We start from the raw sequence: 18,714 nt of genomic DNA, 5'->3' as shown, positions 1-18,714 counted from the left end.
GAGTCGTGGATTGAAACCCAGATGCCCGAGGTGGGCTCTCTAGATGCAGAATGCAGTGTGAATTGTGAAATGAATTAAAAAAAATCTGTTTTGCAATACACGAGGTGGCTGTTTTTTTTTTTGAGAAAACCAGTCGATTTTGTAAGCCGTTGATGCATGCATCAAGATCCGTGACTGTTTGGTGGGCTGCTTTTTTTCTTTTTTGCTCCCACCCCGGTTGTCTTCTTCCTGGGTTGTGTGACCTCAAGTATTCTGGAGAGGGTGAAGCGGAGAGGCCATTCTGAGCTCTTGGGTGGCGGAGTCTTCGTCGGCGGCGGAGTCTTTGCTCGTGGGTGGCGCGCCCCATCCGGTGAGACCCCCTTTCCGTTCTGGTGTTCTCAAGTGGTTGCCGTGGTCCATTTGCTCGTGTTTTCCCCTCTCACTTTTTTTGCTTCATGAGGTGAACACAGGGAGATGTGAGGCGATTTTGACATATGTTCGTCGTCGGCGAGCTTGGTCGATCCGCATGGTGAGTTTTTCCGAGCGAAATGACTGTTTCAGCTTGCTTAATCTCACATTTTTTCCTTTGATTTTTCTCTGTTTTTTCGTTTGGGGTGGATTTGGCGAGGCGAAGGCAGCAGAGGCGCGCGTTTTCCTTCTCATCTCGTCGACGGTGGAGTCTGCTGCTCCTCTTCCGGTGAGTCCTTCGTTGATTTTGCTCTATTTTGAGCTCTACCTAGGAAGTGTTGCATTCCAAGGCCTGCTTGCTGTTCATGCAGATTCTTTGATGTTAGATTATATGATGTGGATCTGTCCTTTGACTTGCAATGGCAAAATGCGATAAAGGATATGACATGTTATTTTGACTAAAATTGTTGGTGATTTTTGATCTCATTCGGTCATTTATATGCTTCATTTGAATGTTAATTGGTGGTTCTAGCTCTTTAGGTAAGCAGAGAACCTTGTCAGTAAGTGTCAATTTGTTCCTTGAAATATCATAGTTTGTTTTGTATTCAATGTTTTTTGTCATATAGATTGTTTATTAAATATGTTTTGAATTTTGCTTACAACACAGCTCAAGTGGTTTTAATGGATGCCAGTGCTAACATGGAACAATCCCATTTGAGTAATAGATACTCTGCATAAGCAAAAATTGTAGATATTCCAGGAACAAGCAGAGATTTTGCTTACAGCCTGAAGATAATTAACAGAATTAGCATAGATCAATTTTTGATGTTTCATGTTCAGTTAACTTTTCTGTGCTGCTGTTCTGTAGATGTGCAGTAATCAGAGTATCAGACCAAACATAAGTTGGTTATGAGGTGGGGTTTGGGTGTCGGGGGCATGTTACCTCATATGGAAGCTGTACACTGCCCCCAAATACGCTTTGTTATGTATTGGCAAGAATCGGTATCGTTGTTCTCATAATCTTCTATATCTAAGTAGAAGCAACTCACTATTTGATTTCTCTAAACATTGAAGCATGCCACATCATCACATGATTAATTTGTTCACACCTATTTACTGGAAAACTCATACTTTTGCACATGCATGCATGTTACTTGCATCAAGCTATTCCAACTAAGTGAAGAATGCACAATTTTATTATATGTTTTCAATTTTGAATACTCTTTATGTTAACTAAAAATTTCCGCAACAACGTGTGGGGCATCATCTAGTATCACTTCAATTGATTGGTCAATTGACGTCAGCAACAATCCTAGCAATGACAACGATGACGCGTTTGATATATACAATTGATCTGATCAACCTTTGTTTTCCCTTATTTTGCTGCAACGATGTATGGGGGTAAGAACAGGGGAGGGAGCAAGGACAAATACCTTGGCGTCTGCATGTTGAGGTTACTATCCATATGCCTTGATCGGCCGTCAGTCCCCCTGAGTTTCTTCCTTCTTCTCTTGTGTTTCTTCTCTAGTTTTTGTGAGCTGCCTTGTCTCGAGGCGTTGTGTCTTTCTTCTCCTTGATCTTTTTTTTTTCTTGGGTTCCATAATACAGAGCCAAGTTATTAAATGGGCTAACGGGCATGTCCACTGCAGTATTGGGCTACATTAATATTTTCTAACAAAACCAGGCCATTTATTCCTTATTGTGATTGCACACGAGTAATTGTGAAGGCGTATGTGTCGATTCTGATTTTTGTCCAGCTCTACGCCCAGATGCTGAATCTGTCTCTTTTTGTCCCAACTTTGTTACTTACTCTACCGTGGATCATAGGCAAAATGAACCAAAATCTGGCCCCGTTTGTATATGCATCTCAATTGCATGTAGCTTACAATGCACAATCGGGTTTCATAGGAGTTGCAATTGCATTTGTGAGAAATTGCAGAAGAGTAATTTCTCAACTAGTATGATTTGATTCTGGATTTTCATATGAGCTTTTTCCTTCTTGAATTGCATGTAGTTCCATTTGCGCAATCTGGTATGTAATCAGATGAAATTGCAGCTGCCTCCTTCTTGAATTGCATCACACCTTTTTGTCCCCTAATTTTTGACTGTTTATTGGTTACAACAAGGTCAATTTCATGTAGTTACATTTGCGCGATCTGGTATGTAATCAGAGTGCAATTGTAACTGTCTCCTTGTTGAATTGCATCACACCTTTTTTGTCCCTTAATTTTTTGACTTTGCTTTTTGGTCACAACAAGGTCAATTGCATGTAGTTTATTTTGTGATCAGAGTGCAGTTGCAGCTGCCTCCTTCTTGAATTGCATCACACCTTTTTGCCAATTTTGTTTCTGATACCGGAATTGCTCTCCAGTAGTTTTATTGGCCGCTAACTGCATTTTGTGAATCATATCTTCAACTCTATGTACAAATTCCACCTGTTCAGGTTCTGATCTTTTTTCTCAATTGCACTTAGTCCACTATGCGCAATCGGATGTCAAATGAAATGCCATTGCATTTGCCTTTGACTGGAATTGTAAACCTGTACTTTGGTTCGTATCTAAAGATCAAGGCATTTTGAGTTCATTCCATGGATTTTGTCACTCAGCTAGCCTAGTGTTGTTTTTATTTGGCATGCAGGGGCTGTACATGTATGACGGTTAGATGGATCTTGTTATGTTGTCCAATTTTTTTGGCATGGGAAGCTAGAGGCCCACCTGAATCTGCAATGAACAGGTACATTGGTCTATTCTGGAAGAAAAAATGGAGAAGAAGTTGGCTGGCTGGAAAGGGGGGGCTCTATCAATTGAGGGGAGAGTTACTCTGCTGAATGCTTGCCTGTCTGCAACACCAGTGTACCACCTTTCTATGCACAGGGTCCCTAAAACCAATCTAGAGAAACTTGATAAGATCAGGAGAAAGTTCGTGTGGCAGGGGGGTAGTCTCAAAAGGAAGTACCACTTAGTCAAGTGGCAATTGATCTGCAAACCTAAAATTAGGGGTGGTTTGGGAGTGAAGAATCTGGAGCTATTTAATATTAGCCTACTCTATAAATGGTGGTGGAAGCTAGAGGCTGAATCTGGTATATGCCAATCTATTCACAATATCAAAGGGAAACAATCTGATTCTCCTGGTGGGAAGGATCTGCTTCATATTAGAGAACTATATCTGAAGGGGAGGGTGATGATAGTAGGCAATGGGAGAAGAACTGACTTCTGGGGTGATTCCTGGTGTGGTCATACTCCACTGAAAGACCAATTCCTCAGTCTCTTTAGTACATCAGATGCTATTGGATGTTCTGTGGCTGATATAGTTGCTAGACGTTGGCGCCTCACTTTCAGGAGGTGGCTTGATTAGAGCTGTCAATATGATTACACCAGACTGAATTCCAAACTAATGTGCATGGGGGTGAATGGGGAAGAGGATAGACCTGTTTGGATATGGTCTAAGAATGGTAAATACAATGTCAAATCCATGTATAATCTTCTGGCTAATCAGGGCTCTGTCAGGTCCTTCCATCATTTATGGCTGATTTGGCATAATGCCATTGCGACCAAAGATAATATGTTTCGTAGGAAATGACATGGCGATATCACCTATCGTTTTTGTCCAAACAATGAAACAATTCATCACCTTTTCTTTACTTGTGACGCGGCTAAATACACCTGGGGGATTGTGGGTGTTGCTATTGGGGCTGGCACTAGACCATCTTCCTTTTCACAATACTTACATTGGATCTCGAGTCATTTAAGACTCAGTTGTAATCTACATATAGTTGGGTTGGCAGGGATTTGTTGGGCAATATGGAAATTACGAAACAGAGCTTGTTTTGAGCACCGACTGATTTGATCTCCCGCGGAATTGATATGCTATGCCTGTGCGTTTCTGAAATATTGGGCAGTCCTTCAGACTGGTGGTGATGGAGATGCCTTGCGTGAAGGAGCTAGGATCTTGCAGGAAGAAGCGCTGCGACAACACCCTGGGCAAGTTGCGGTTGACAGGAAGAGATTAACAAGTATCATGGATGATGGTGAGGAGGCGAACTGATCCAGGAACCAGGTGCTATGAAAAAGAGGGGGGGGGGGGGGGGGCTTGAACTTGTCAGTTTCAAACTTTCTAGCTCTGTGAGCTTTTGTTGACGACCTTGTTCGTCTGTAATAGACGACAGTGGTACTTCCTTTACTTTCATTTGTTGCTTGACAACTCGGGTGCGTTCTTGCTAGCCGTGGGCAGAAAGTGTGTGCGAACTCTGTGTGTGGGTGAACCTTTCTGTTTTGTTCCATTATCTTTCTTATAGTGGAACCCGGACTCAAGAGGTCGTAAGGAAAAAAAATGAACAGGTACACTTCTTTTTTTGCCCGGCTATGTATGCTTGTTTCTAGAGATGTTTGGTCACAACATGGTCAATTGATTTTGCGCAATCTGACATATAACCAGACGCATTTGCAGATGTCCCCTACTTGAATTGCATCCCAGGACTTTTGCACCTTTATTTGCTAATTTTAGTTGCGCCACCACGTACTCAATCTGCTCCCCCATTCTCTTTGTATGAATCCGCCGTCACGGTGTTCACCCTCCTATAAACGGCACCCACTTCCGCCTCCTCGCTTTCCCAGCCATCGTGTCCGCTGCAACCCGACGAGCAGGGCGTAATAGGAATACCACAATTCACGCGCTGGTACCCCTCCCCAAGTTCCTGCAACGGCAAGCTGCAGACTCCACCCATGGTATTTTAGACTCTAATTTTTTTGATTCATGATTCTGGATGCTAGATTTTGTCTTCTTGAAATTCCCATCGTTGGACTATGGGCTGTGGCAAGGAAAAGAGCCCCGAAGCATCTTCGCACTGATTTTGATACCTTTACCACTGGAGAATTTGGAAGGAAAGGAACGCCCACATCTTTCAGCAGGAGGTTAATTAATATTGTTGACATGGTGTTTGAGTTGATCCTCTATGATCTTCAGTCCTGGAGATCTGCCGGCTGTGTTGCTGAGTTTTGAGTTTCTGTTGTTTTTAGACGATCTTCAGTCCTGGAGTTCTGCCGGACGTGTTGCTGAGTTTTGATTTTTTGTTCTTTTTTGCTGCATGCACGGCATTGTTTTGCCTGTTGGAGTGGGGAATTCCCCTTAGCTGACAGGTTTCTCTTCAGGTTTATCTTTCATCTATTTCTTTTCAGGCCTTGTTGCACAGTACTCTGTTTCTCTTCTCTCGGCCGCATGCCCTTCAATATTCCCATCGTTGGATCTTAATTGAGCAATCATGTTGTAGGCTTGTAGCCAATATCTCTACGTTTTGAAGTTAATTTAAATTTAAATAATGTTGATTGGTTATTTACTTTTGTATATTTGCCAGCCTGTGAGAAGCTCTATTTCTTTGACAGAAAAGTCTTATAAGTTCCATAAGTTCCATCAAAAGAGGTAACTAGATATTTCCGCTTTGCTGGTTCAAGAGGTTGATGTTGGATTCTTATATCCTTTTTACCTTGCAGCAGTTTACACCAAAATATTCATTATGTTGCCATTTTAAACTGGCTGGATCGCAATGGAAGCCAGGACACACTCTCCGAAGTGATAGCTGCTGTTACATCTCCCCTTGAGATTGATTTTTTTTCCTGTACAAGTGCTCATTCTGCAACTATGTATACTGTCACCTCAATGTTATGTGCACAGCAAGCTTTTTATTTCCAGAACCCAATTGCTCGTGGGAGTGAATACTTTTGTCATTTAATTCGTGTTAGGGTAATCTAACAAGTAGAAGCAAGCAATGAGATAATTAGTATTAGTTGACAGTATTGGTTGATATCCATTGACCTGAGAGTTTATAAGCTGTCTTGTTATTTGTTACTTCTTCCTTGATTAGCGCCGGATGCTATATTAATTTTGAGATGCGCTAGGAGATGAAGCAACATGCTAGGAATTGAGAATTCTTTGTGCTTGCCTACATGCAAGTGGTTTTGTCTGCTACTGATGCTAAATTCTTAACTTAAATTTGCTCAAACATGGATGTGTCTATTCTTAAAAAGCATCTAGATACACGTAATATTTTAACAACAATTTAAAATCGGAGGTAGTATTTGTTATAAATTGTTACTCCGTACTATTATTTCCAGGAAAAATGATATATGCTATTATTACTGTCTTCTTTTCTTTTAAAATCCAAACTATTAATATTTCATTGATATATACCTCCATTGTGACAAAAGTTTGATGCTACAGAAACCGTCGGCATGGAGCGCCTGAAACTTCCTGGGGAGGAAGAGCAAGCACATCTTTGTTACCCTCTTGGTTAAATCTGCTCATTGTAAAACTCAGAGTGCTAGCGATGTATGCGGCTACTTTGATTAATACACTTGTACACAATGATATCATTCACCTATAAAACAACTCTTTACTAAGAAATTTAATGAATTATATTAGGCTGTGTGCGTCAATAAATGTCTTCTTTTAAAAATATATAGAAGGAAAATACATATTTATGTGAACCGAGAGATTGTAGGTTTGTTGACAAATCCATCATCATTTAGTTTTGAATTCACACACTTGTGGCTCACTACTAATTTTGTTTTCGTCCTTTCTCTAAGGAACAAATAGGTTTTTATGTCCCTGATAAGATCTATCACATGCATGATGTCCAGGTTCATGACTAGAATCATGGCAACATGGCACGGGGTCAATTTCTGCGCAATTTCAATCCTGATATATGTTCATGGTGTATCTTGATCTTGCGGGTTAGATCAGAATTAAATATCTCTTCTTTTATTAAGAAGCAAACCAATTTTCTTATCGATTCGTTCTCTTGTATCTATTGAATTTAAACATTATTGTATTTGCATTCATGTATTCTTGCATGTGGGTGTTGTTGCAGTACACAAATGCAGAGGGAGTTGTACCCCGTGGGCATGGAGTAGTAAGGGAAGAACATGCAAGCTACTCCCTGAGGGTTCATATTGGTTCATGAAACCATATGTCATGAGTTTGTGTTGTGTCATGGGGGTAAAAGAATTCAGCTCCACTGTTGTGTTCTCCCAAGAAAGAAGAGTTACATTGTTGTTGTACAAGTCATTAGGATCTGTATGCAAAATCACTTGAGGTGGCTATTTTATTTCTAGGTAATTTGTTAGATCTTCCCAGCGATGCAGTTGTGCAATGCAACCACATCAGATTTTACTTCATTTTTTTAGTAGAAAACATACCAAGGTGTTAGTGTCCAGCATGGTATTTTGAAAAGTGTCAGGAGTCAGACTAGGTTTGTATTTCGCATTTTTTTTACAGTGTTATCCAAGTGGTTGTATTCGGCCTAATAAAGTTTATTTTCCATTCTACCTATCATACATTATGTGACATACAATGTTTTCATCTGGGACATGAGACCTTGATGAACCTGCTTATAGTTAGACAAAATCCATAAATGAATTGATGTTTAATGACTTGCTTCTTCTACTACCACCTGAACAAAAAAAAGACAAAACGAAAAGACCTACCAAGTGGTGTAGCTCAAATAGAAAAGCATCGATTAGCGGCGCGGCAAAGCTGTATCTAGAACTACGAATCGTAGGTGATCCATGAAGAAGCAAAAATATGGCAACAAGGTGATCAAGTGATCGACGGCGCAGCGTACAAAGCTAGTATACATGAAATCCGATCGTCAAAGGCACATAAATCTTACCGCAGATACATGGAAGCATATCTTTACCCCTGTGAAAGGGCGAAGAAATCACCCGTGTGAAAGTGATCGGTTCGGGGGTGTGTTCGGGTGTGTTCTGGGCTTCTGGCACCCTCGGCCTTGCTCTGCTCCCGGCCGTCGTCCTCGCCCAGCACCTGCTGTCCGGATCCTCAACCGCCGCCGTCCCCTGGCCCTGCAGATCTTCCTCCACGATGTCGGTGCTCGAGGCTCCAGCCCCTGGCCGGCCGCGTAGAGCGCGGAGATATTTCTGCCTCCAGCTTGATGGGAGGCTTGTGAGTCACGACGACCGTTGGAAGGAGATGAGGCGTGCGGCGGTGGGAAGGAGACGAGCCTCGGCGCTGATCCCCGCCGCCGTCCTTCGCGGGATTTCAACGTTGACTCGCCCTTGAACCTCGCCTCACCTCTCTGTTCCATTCGCTAGGCACTTCCCTCCTTGATTTTCGCTCAACACCCCTGCATCTCTGTTGGATGACGCAGGCACTGCCGCACCAAGGAATCCGGCCGGTAACGACCTCTGACATCCAGGCGACGGCAAGCGATTCAGGTAAGGGTATCCTCTCTCCACTCCCTATCCCCCTGTTTTTCTCTTTGGGAACCTTAGATTTGATTTGTGAGAAATTTCTTGAACTATGAGTTCTGTAGATGGAAATCTGTTTTAGTAGAGGGGGGTCGATTCTCTTTGTGGGAACTTAGATCTGACAAGCGAAAATTTATTGAACCTTAGGTTCTTTAGATGTTTTGGTTGAGTGGAATGGAGGAGAGGGAGATTGTATGAAGTATTTCGATTGTGAATTCTTATAATGTTGTATTGCCAGAATCTACATGCCAGGTAAATTATTGTTGTATTGTGAAGAATCCAATACTAGGTTTAAAGTGGAAGGGCCAATCTATTTTGTTCAGAATGAACAATCTTTGTGTCGAAAAATCAAATAATATTTTTACTGGAGAGTAAGAGATGTAAGAGAGAAACAGAGGGAACACAGTGTTCGTCTGGACAGGGTATGGAAGCTCCTGAAGGAGGGAGCAAGGGCTGAGTATTTTCGTGTACTTGTTTGAGGGCACAAAATATTATCTTGCTGTAACCTGTATCTAGGATAAGTTAACAAATTCACTGTCAAAAAGTGGGGAAAGATATAGAAAGCCTAAGATAACGTTAGCTTTTATCAGTCTGTCAGTCTTATTCAAATTTTGGAACCTGCAGAAACAGTGTAAGTTTCCACTTGACACAATTTGCAACCAGGAATTACCATTTGACAATTCTTGTGCTTTTAACCTGCAGGATTTTGTCCGTCCTATCCAAATTAGTTGTCTTGCAGAGGAAAATGGTCATGGAATTGTCAAATGCTAACCCTGTGGTTCATGAGAAAAAAAGAGAGGCGCATTTGGCTGCCACTAGAAAATACATATGAAAATGCAGCAGAGCCTATAGACCAGCTAGAAATATTTTATATCCTCTTTCTTGGTTTTTCTGCATGTATGTAGGTGTAGCTTGCTTTCATGGTATATGTTATTAATCCGGGGTCCTGCTAGCATAATAATTTTGTACTCATTTACAATCTTACATCAGATTAGAGATGTAAAGGACCCGGAGCATCCATATTCATTGGAAGAACTTAATGTGGTAATTGAAGTATCAATGATGAACTTAGTAATGTCAGGTAAGTTGAAATCTATCTACTGAAACTTTGATGCTACAGTTCAGGATTTTTAATGAAATCTATCTATTGGAACCTTGGATGCTACATGTCAGGTAACACTTCATGTTAGATTTCACCATGTCCCTCTAATGTAACATAGGAAAGCCATACTCATGCGATGATGGACAAATAATCTCTCTGTCATGTATGTTACTCCTTGATTGTGCATACTCATTTGTCAAAAAAAGTAGAGTCTATAAATTTGTTTTATTATACTTTCACACAGCCCCGTTCCCCACCTGCACAACTGCATCCTACTCCTTCCATCTTCCTTTCTTGAAACTCGGTAGTATCTCATTCTGTTGTTAATTTACAAGTTCGATTCGCTATTGACATTGCCGTATCCGAGGAGGAATTGCTGTAGACTGGTGTCTTCGCCAAAGAAGGGGAAGGACCGCTTGATGACCAGTCCATCAATGTCGGCGTGTGCAGGAAGGCGGGTTCAAAAAGGTTTAATTAATTTGTGGTAATATGATCGGTGCGTGCTCTGCTCATTTTAGTTATTTTGTTTTAGATCGATCTTCCATGCATGTAGTCAGACTATTTAACTGCCCTCTGTTGATTTGATTCTTTATAGTAAATAATCATTTTCTCTCTTTGGTTTGATTCTTTAAAGTGGATAATATCGGAACGCTTCTAATGAGGAGGTTGAAAGGAAATACTGCTCCTACAAGCCTACATTATGATCATGTAGTGAGGGCCAGTTACAAGGCACAGATCAGTGAATCTGAACAATATTCTTTATTGAACTGTGAGAACCAGAATAAATATCTAGAACCAATTGTAATGAGTAATAAGCCAACAACAGAACAAGCATATGTCTCCTTGAATCTTAGAAAGCCAATCAAAAGAAGAGTAAAATAATTAATTGAATTCAATGCAAAAGCTTTTAGTTACTATGTACTGTAACATCGAGGAAATTCTAATGTCTTATTTTGAACTACATGCAACAACAGATAGTGATTGATCCTGTAATGCTGACCTTAGGAAAAAAATTAAAATCTTGCATTTTCTGCTATTTGCAATGCCAATGCCAATGCCAAAATAGAGCTTGTACCTGCTATTCATGTTGATAAGAAAAGATGCAATGCTACTTTTTATCTAGCTTTTTGGAAGTTGAATAATTGGAAAGCAAAACATGATATGTGATTGTTGATTACATTGTTGCTTTTTTGTCCCTATCTCTCTACTGATCTTTACCTGGTTATGTGATGTGAAAAGTAATTCAATATAATGTGCTATTTTTATTACTGACTTAGGTTGGCATGTCTAACATTCTTCTACTGGTTCACGACACTGAGAATGTGAGCCATGGGTCAAGTTTGAGGCAAGTGTGTGGATCCAGTTTAAAGAGATTAGGCACGAGAAGGTGAGCTGCCACCTGACCATGTCATATTTTAATAAATATCCAGGTTATCTGCTTCTACGATTTCAATCAGTTCTATTTTTTGGTAAAAAAAATCTGATGGTTTATGCAAGCACATTCTCTCTGCAACTTCGATTTTCACTTTCCAAAGAAGGTTTGTATTGATCAGTTTTCTTTTGATTTATCTAGATTTTTATTGTTGTGGTAAAAAATCCTCCTATATCATGCTTAGTTCACAGCAGAATTTGACGGAAGTGAGAGAACATAGTTTACCCAAAATGAAGCATCGTAGATTAAATTGTACCTTTGTTCTTATTAAGGTCATATGTAGCCACCGTTTAGTTTCAGATTGTCTCATTCTTTGAGCATATCTATAGCTTATATGAAATCTATGTCATTCAATGAAGAGTACCTTCCATGTTGCACGGGCATGGTCATGTAGAGGAAGGAGCACCAGAAGGCAAGGGGCGTGGCCGGATACTGTAGTTGTTAAATCTTTTTCTTTGTTATTAAATCCAAGTTCTCTATTTATATATTTATGTTGATGGTGGTTACTGTAGTTGTCATGTGTCGCGTGTGCCATACCTGTCTGAAATTGATGAGCATGGAATTTGACTGATGTATAATCTGGCCTATCGACTGCTAGGATTTGCAGTGTTGAGAGGATTTTTTTTTTGTATATTTTTGCTTAGGGAGTAGACTTTGTTCTAGGCTATAGTTCATTTTCAGAAAAATATGGTTTTGTGATATGTGGTTTTAGTTATGAGCAAATGGCAGCATATGGAAGAGTTCCTATGCTGATGGCTCTTGCTGCTTCGGCTAACGGAGTGGAGATATCGAGGCTATAGTTCCTACGGTATGATTGTTGGGGTTAATTCCTTTGCTGTGTAGGGGGCTGCTGTCAAAGGTGTGGTTTTTGGAGGGTGGATTTATGGTTACGATGCATCGTACGGCATCATGCCTGATCTGACATCGATTCAAGATCACAGTGTACAAGATATGCTCCAGGAGCGTCACCAGCACTCGGTTTTCTTGCAGAACCACCTGGAGCGAGCTCGTCTTCGCATGAAGAATATGGCAGATCGTCATCGTACTGACCGATCTTTTCAAGTGGGTGACAAGGTTCTTCTTAAACTGCAACCATATACACAATCCTCAGTGGTGAGTCGTCCCTGTCCTAAACTTTCATATAAGTTCTATGGGCCTTTCGAAGTGGAGGCGCGAGTTGGATCAGTGGCATACCGACTCAAGTTGCCACTTTCTAGCATGGTGCATCCAGTTTTCCACATTTCGCAATTGAAACCATTCATTCCGAAGTATACAGCAGAGTCAAATGAACTACCAAACCCAATTGTGTTGGACGCTGCTGAGCTGGTTCCTGAAGCAATTCTCGAACGCCGTCTGATCAAAAAGGGAACAAGGCCTATCTTCAAGTCAGAATCAAGTGGACTACTCTTCCAGCTACTTCTTCAACATGGGAGGACTACGAGGTGCTCAAGTCCAGTTTCCCTGGATGCCCCAGCCTGGAGACCAGCTGGTTCTCAAGGGGGGAGGGGTGGGTGGGACAATGTTACATCTGACGAGCCTCCGTCTGATGCAACAAGTACAGTTTAATTGTCTTCAGTTTTGCTTGGCCTGTCCAGTTTCTTTAAGTATGTAACTTAGCGTTTGGGCCTGAGGAGGCTGTTGGGCTTTGACTACTAAGAGGTAGCTTGCTAACCTGAGAACGTTATCGATGAAAAGAAATGAAACAACGCTCTCTCCCGATATCTTAGTCTGGCGGCGCCGCCGTCTAGCTTGTCTCCGGCAACAACTCCCACCGGAACAGGCTAGGGTGTAACAATCTGACCCCTGCTCGCTCCCCCCCGGCTCCGCCCCTGGCCGCCGCCTCCCAAGGCGAGGTTGTCGTCATCTCCCCGCGATGGACTACAGTCTGCGGGCCTTCCGTCGCTCTGAGGCGTCCTGATCCGGTGACAGCCAGGGACAGGAAGGTCGCCTGCCCCTTCTCATCCAAATCCAGCTTCAAGCGTGCCTCTGTCTGGTGGGGGAGGCGGGGCACTGGTCTGCACCTCAGATCCAAGCTGGGCAACTGTCGTTGTGGGCTGGTGTTCGTGCGCCGCTTCTAGTCTGGGCCGTCGGATCTGGCCATTTTTCTGGGCTGCCATGCTATGATGCGCTTCCTTTGCTCCAATACGACGAAGTATGTGCTCGGTTCTTGGAATTAGCGGAGAAATCTGGGGCTTCTGTGCCTATGACGCGGTGACTCTTGAGGGTGCCGTTCAACTCCTTGGAGGCCGTCTGTTTTGGATTCCATCAGAGCATCCATGAGTTTGGGGGAAACCCCAGATCCGGTGTCACGGATCGACGGTGGAGGCGTTATTGCATCTTTTCCTTCTTTTTTTTTTGGAAGGCGTTATTGCATCTTTTCCTTCTCTTTTTTTTTGGAAGGCGTTATTGCATCTTTTCCTTCTTTCTTTTTTGGAAGGCATCATTTTTTCCTTTTCGAAGGTGTTGCTTCTTTACTCTTGGTCCATTGTTGAGGTTATGTTTATGGAATGGGGAGACATCCCTAGTCGATTTTGCTTAGCTATGCTGGCTTCCATCTTCTTCCTATGTGACGCCCTTCGACTAGATACACTGGGTAACAACACTCGTAGACTTGTTGGTGCTCGGATCCACTCAGCCACCGACCAAGCGGGTGGAGATTGTGTAACTGATACTGACTCGGCAATGGTTTGCCCTTCGAGGACGTCGAAGGCACTCCTCTCGTGCATGTCGGAGATCGCTTCTTCGGTGGTAGTCACTAGGTAGTTTCTATGAACTTTGGATTGAAATGCAATTAAAAAAGGTAGTCATCCGCTTGTGGCGTGTCTATGCCCCCCCCCCCCCCCTATTGTAATACTCTGGTTCTTTGAAGTAATAATATAGTGGTGGGGAATCCCCCCCCCCCCCCTTCCCATCCCGTTGATTGCCTGCAAAAAAATTGTTAACGTATACAGTGTAAAAGCAGGAACTACGAAAATATATTTTACGATGCATGTAATAATATTCATCTGACATTGAAGCTGTTGATATAGCAAAAAATTATTTTCCTGAGGAGGAGGATGGGATGGGGGGTCGATCCATCGTGATGTCGCCCGGATCGGTGAGGTGACGTGATGCATGGATCGACGTCGGTCGTGGATACTCGTGGACGACCTAGATGCGGCACTAGCGAAGCTTTGTCGATTGCCGCTCTTCGTTTTCGCCGAGTGTTGGGATCCTCGATAGACTTGGTAAGGCAAACGTTTCTTCTTTTCTTTTAAATTTTTGCGTGTATTTGCTTGGCAAGATAGTATCATATTTAAATTTGTTTATTGACTTGTCCTATTTACCCTAATATTATATAGCCATAATATGGTAAATAAAAGTGGCGATTTTATGTATTATTATTTTTTCCCATTAAAGAACTCTAGATAATGGTAAATAAAAGTGGCGATTTCACATTACTCATCATTAATGCTAAATGAAACTCCAGTAAAAAAAATTCAACTCAATAGTGATCGAATTATTGCAAAACTTAATTAGTTCAGACTTTAAGTTTGGAGGTTTAAATCCTAAATTTGGAAACTTCTTCTAAATAGTGCATTTTGTGAAGCATATAAATTTGTGCATTAACTTGTCATATTTATGGAAACACTTATATATCCATAACAAGGAACCATGCCGGCAATTTTTTTTGACAATCTTTAAGTATTACTCGCTCCATTCCATAATTCTTGTCAGAATATTACATGTATCTAGACGCCTTTTAGGAATAGATACATCCATTTTAGGGCAAATTTGAGACAAGAATTGTGGGACGGAGGGAGTATTTAATTATTCATATTAGACAATTCTAAAATGATAAATAATCATTTTTACAAAAACGTGGTGATTTTAGTTCAAGTTAATCACCATTAATGCTAAATGAAAATTTAAACTAAAAAATATATGGTTGACATCCTATTTTGAACCAAGAGAGAAATAGAAAAAATAACAAAGAGTCTTTGCCGGGTGTCTTTCAGGAGACGCTTGACAATGATGAATGTGCTTTCTCTCCATCCATCAACCACGACGGGCCGGGACACGTGAACACCAACTTTGGCGTGGACTGCTCTTTGCCGACTGTATTTTTATTATTTTGCAAAGTGACCTGGCCCTTGTTAATTTGTCTCGGCCAGCACTTTGCCAAGTGCCTCTCGCCCACTCTACGGTGGGCTGTGATTTTGCCGAGTGCTTTTCTCTTGGCCCTCAGCATATGTGCGTCTTTGCCAAGGGATGCGGGCAAGTCGATTGAAACTGCATGGAGACGATTTTGCTCCCAGAGTAGAAGATGGATGGGGATAAGATGAAACAGCCCAGAACATCGTGTACTTGTAATGGCCCTCCCGCTGGAGTTTTCAAGATCAATTCCGATGGCGCTATTAGTGATGTTGATGGCCGAGCAGCAAGTGGTTGTGTGGCTCGAGAGATGCTAATGGATTTGTGGCAGCTCGGAGTCGAATATATCAGGGGATCTCTAACCCTCTGATCGTCGAGTCCCTTGTTCTACGGGACGCAGTGTGCTTGGCAAGGGAGAAAAACTTCACGAGAGTTATCTTTGAGATTGTGAAGATCTGGTTCGTCCCTGGGACAAGCATTGTTTACACCGAGCATTGATTGCTCCTATTCTCTGCAGATAGAAGAGTTGAGTCGTTGTTTTATCAGTTTTCAGGTGTCTTTTGTTAGGCGTGGTGCTAAGTTTGCAGCCCATGAGTGTGCTAGGTTTGCCGTCTTGCATGGCGTGTCGTCAGATTGGATAGAGTCAGTTCCTAGTTTTCTGTCACACAGTATACGGACTAATTGTAAACAAGTATTAGCGAGTTAATAAAGTCGTGTGGTTGACCTAACAAAAAAAAGCAAATTCTGTTTTTCCAGTAGTGATTTAGGAACAGAGGGATTGCATTCTAGCAAGCGGAAAAAAGGTCGTCAACGTGTAGATTAGCTTCTGTACACGACAGGGCCGTACATCAAACATGACGATTGTCTTGTGGAAACCAATACCCTTTCCAAAGCTTCTACTTTGTTATTGCAATCTATTGCGATCTCCGCACCATTTTTTCTTTTACGGAACTCTCCGCACCATTCCAAGAGCATATGGTCGACCACGCTGCGGATGTAGCGCGCCGGCAGTCGAGACCATTCATTAAGATATGCATCCTTCATACCTAAGCGCTATATATGCAAAATTAGTTTGTGTAGATGGTAGCTTTGCTACCCATTTGACAGACAGCTAGCCTAAAACACAGAGGATATATACTCGTAGCGCACTCGCATCAATGGACTTCGTGCCTGAACTGGTCTTTTTTAGTTTTCTCTTCATCGTCGGCACGACTACATTCATCTGCATGCTCGTCGTTCTGTTATCGGAGCCTGGCACGGGAGTCGGTGTCGCCATGGTCTCCTTCTGCCTCCTTTTCTGGTTCATGTTGGGCGCAGTGTTCTGCAAGCGCAACTTCTTCGAACAGCCCTACCAGTACCAAGGGTCGTCCGTGGGGCGATGCCTAGCCAAGGTTATCGGTGCGCCACTGTGGTGCCTCCGCTGGGTCGGCCGGCTGCTCTGCCTGCCGTGCCCGTCGGAGCACGTCGAACTTGCCAAGCTGCGGTGCCTGAGCGCCGTTCTACGGACATGCCCGGCACTGGCATCCATGGGAGACTGCTTCGACTGCATGTTTATTCTGGTCTTCGGTATCATGTTCATCATCTCCATGATTGGAGCAATCTGGTTCTACGTCGATCTATTTTTGTGTGTTCTTTCTCTGTTGTTGGAGCCCGGCACTGGCGTGCGAGCCGGTGTCGCCGTGGTCTTCATAGTCCTCCTCGTCTGGTTCATGGTCAGCTCAAAAATCTGCCAAGAACACGCCTTCTTCGAGCTGTCCTACCAATGGTTGGCGGCCATGGGGAGATGGCCGGCCAAGGCTCTGGGCACGCCCCTGTGGTGCCTCCGCGGGATTGGCCGGCTGCTCTGCCTACCGTGTCAGTGGGGGCGCCCGAGCATCGTGGATGGCGGCCCCGCTTCCGTTGCTCTGCCAGAGTTTGTGGTGCAGATAAGTAGTCAAGCAGACGGGCTGCCCCAAGAGCCGCCGGTGCACGGCAGCGCGCGGCAGGCCACCGTGGAAGGCATTCCAGCGTACGAGCAGCAGCAGGATGGCGAAGGGCGATCTGGCGGCGCATCGGAGTGCGCTGTGTGCCTCGGGGAGGTGGAGAATGGGGAGATGGTTAAGCGGCTGCCGTCGTGCCTGCACATGTTCCACCAGCACTGCGTCGACCTGTGGCTGCGCGACCACACGACGTGCCCGGTCTGCCGGTGCAGCGTTTTTGCACCGCTGCCGTCCCAAATGGTGTGACAGATCTTTGTTCTTTGTAAAACAGAACTACAGAGCTCGAAATTATATGGAGGTGTGTAAATTCGTAGCCTGCATGATCAAAGCCATGCATGCAAAAGATGATGCGTTGACGACGGTTGGCGGGCACTGAAAAGATCCGGCGGCTCTCGCGCGAGGACGACGCGTACTAGTCCCTAGTTTGGTGGATTGCATCCTGCCCAATTTGCCTTCCATATTCCAACTGAACATGGAACGATTATCATCACCACCCACTTCTTGTAGACTGCGTAAATAAAGCCAACTTCTTTTATACTTCCTCTGTTCAACAAAACATGTTTCAAGTTTGTCAAAATTTGATTGTACTTAGACATGACTTAGTGTATAGATGCATTCAAACTTGGTCAAAGTTAAGACATTTTTTGTTAGACGGAGGGAGTAGAAGAGTTAATTTCATAAAAAACATACTTCTTGGGGTTAGGTTTCACCGGACACAGTTATAACTGCTCCCTCCGTCCGCTTTTCCTGGGCGCTTAGTTTGAACAATCCAGTCCAACAATAAGAAGCGTCCTTGCACACGTTGTGCGGGACATATGGGAAGCGCGTGCGGCGGCCGATGAATCAGCGTCGTATTAGTCTCAGCTCATTGGGCAACGGAATAGAAAACGTACGTGAATCGAGTGCAGGTGGGGTCAGTTCGATCCAAAAGTCCAGCAATCGGGGCTGCGTTGGCACAAGTGCACAAGCTAAAGCACCTCCTAAAGCCGGACGAATAGTCTTTCATGACCACAGTTTTTTGGGCAGAACGTGTCGATTCGTTTTCTTGTTCACGCCAGCTTCTGCCCACCCAGGAAGTGTTGAGTCAAAGCCAAAATGCCAGCAAAAACATAATTATGTACAACACGTTTGTAAACCGGTCTGTCTGACGTGTCGCCTGACAGTGGGTCTTTTGTCAGAAATACTGTCAAACACCTTTAATTACCTGAATTGGGTCTTGTCAGAAGGCCTGTCTCAAAACTATGGTTTTGTAAGACAGTAGTCATAACCGTTGTCCGGTAACTAAAACCTAGCTCAAAAAAGTATGGTTTTGTGAACTTTAATGTTTACATAAGCATACACCTAGCTAGCTATTCTCTCTTTTTTTTTCTTTTCCAAAAAGGGATTCATTCTCCTGGCCTCACTGCTCGTTGTCCCTTCTCT

The 18,714-nt window shown here is 43.1% G+C and overlaps 1 protein-coding gene and 2 long non-coding RNA genes across 16 annotated transcripts; all 3 read left to right on the top strand.

Annotated features, from left to right (window-relative positions):
- The first annotated feature begins 6,996 nt into the window (after nt 1–6,996).
- Nucleotides 6,997–7,710, top strand: LOC112271413. Its single transcript, XR_002964329.1, has 2 exons — nt 6,997–7,112; nt 7,250–7,710. It is a non-coding gene; the product is annotated as an uncharacterized LOC112271413 (long non-coding RNA).
- A 265-nt stretch (nt 7,711–7,975) lies between these two features.
- LOC100834411 lies at nt 7,976–12,898 on the top strand. Of its 14 annotated transcripts, none has more exons than XR_002964327.1 (4): nt 7,976–8,612; nt 9,348–9,726; nt 10,130–11,134; nt 12,023–12,898. It is a non-coding gene; the product is annotated as an uncharacterized LOC100834411 (long non-coding RNA). The 14 variants fall into 14 exon arrangements; XR_002964325.1 differs by adding an exon at nt 11,909–11,987 and having other exon boundaries at nt 7,990–8,612; nt 9,348–11,134; nt 12,170–12,898; XR_002964320.1 differs by having other exon boundaries at nt 7,991–8,612; nt 9,348–9,542; nt 9,636–11,134.
- Nucleotides 12,899–15,766: 2,868 nt separating this feature from the next.
- Nucleotides 15,767–17,829, top strand: LOC112271412. The gene has a single exon (XM_024460430.1). It carries the CDS (start codon nt 16,471–16,473, stop codon nt 17,536–17,538), a length of 1,068 nt encoding a protein of 355 aa, XP_024316198.1. The 5' UTR covers nt 15,767–16,470; the 3' UTR covers nt 17,539–17,829.
- The last annotated feature ends 885 nt before the right edge of the window (nt 17,830–18,714 follow it).

Source organism: Brachypodium distachyon, chromosome 3 (genome assembly GCF_000005505.3).
Source record: "Brachypodium distachyon strain Bd21 chromosome 3, Brachypodium_distachyon_v3.0, whole genome shotgun sequence".
Lineage (NCBI taxonomy): Eukaryota > Viridiplantae > Streptophyta > Magnoliopsida > Poales > Poaceae > Brachypodium > Brachypodium distachyon.
The sequence above is the reverse complement of the archived record's forward strand: the minus strand, read 5'-3'. Positions and strand labels throughout refer to the sequence as shown.

Bases quoted from the DNA above. Each gene is read 5' to 3' on its own strand.
- LOC112271412 (XM_024460430.1), top strand. From the start codon at position 16,471: ATGGACTTCGTGCCTGAACTGGTCTTTTTTAGTTTTCTCTTCATCGTC.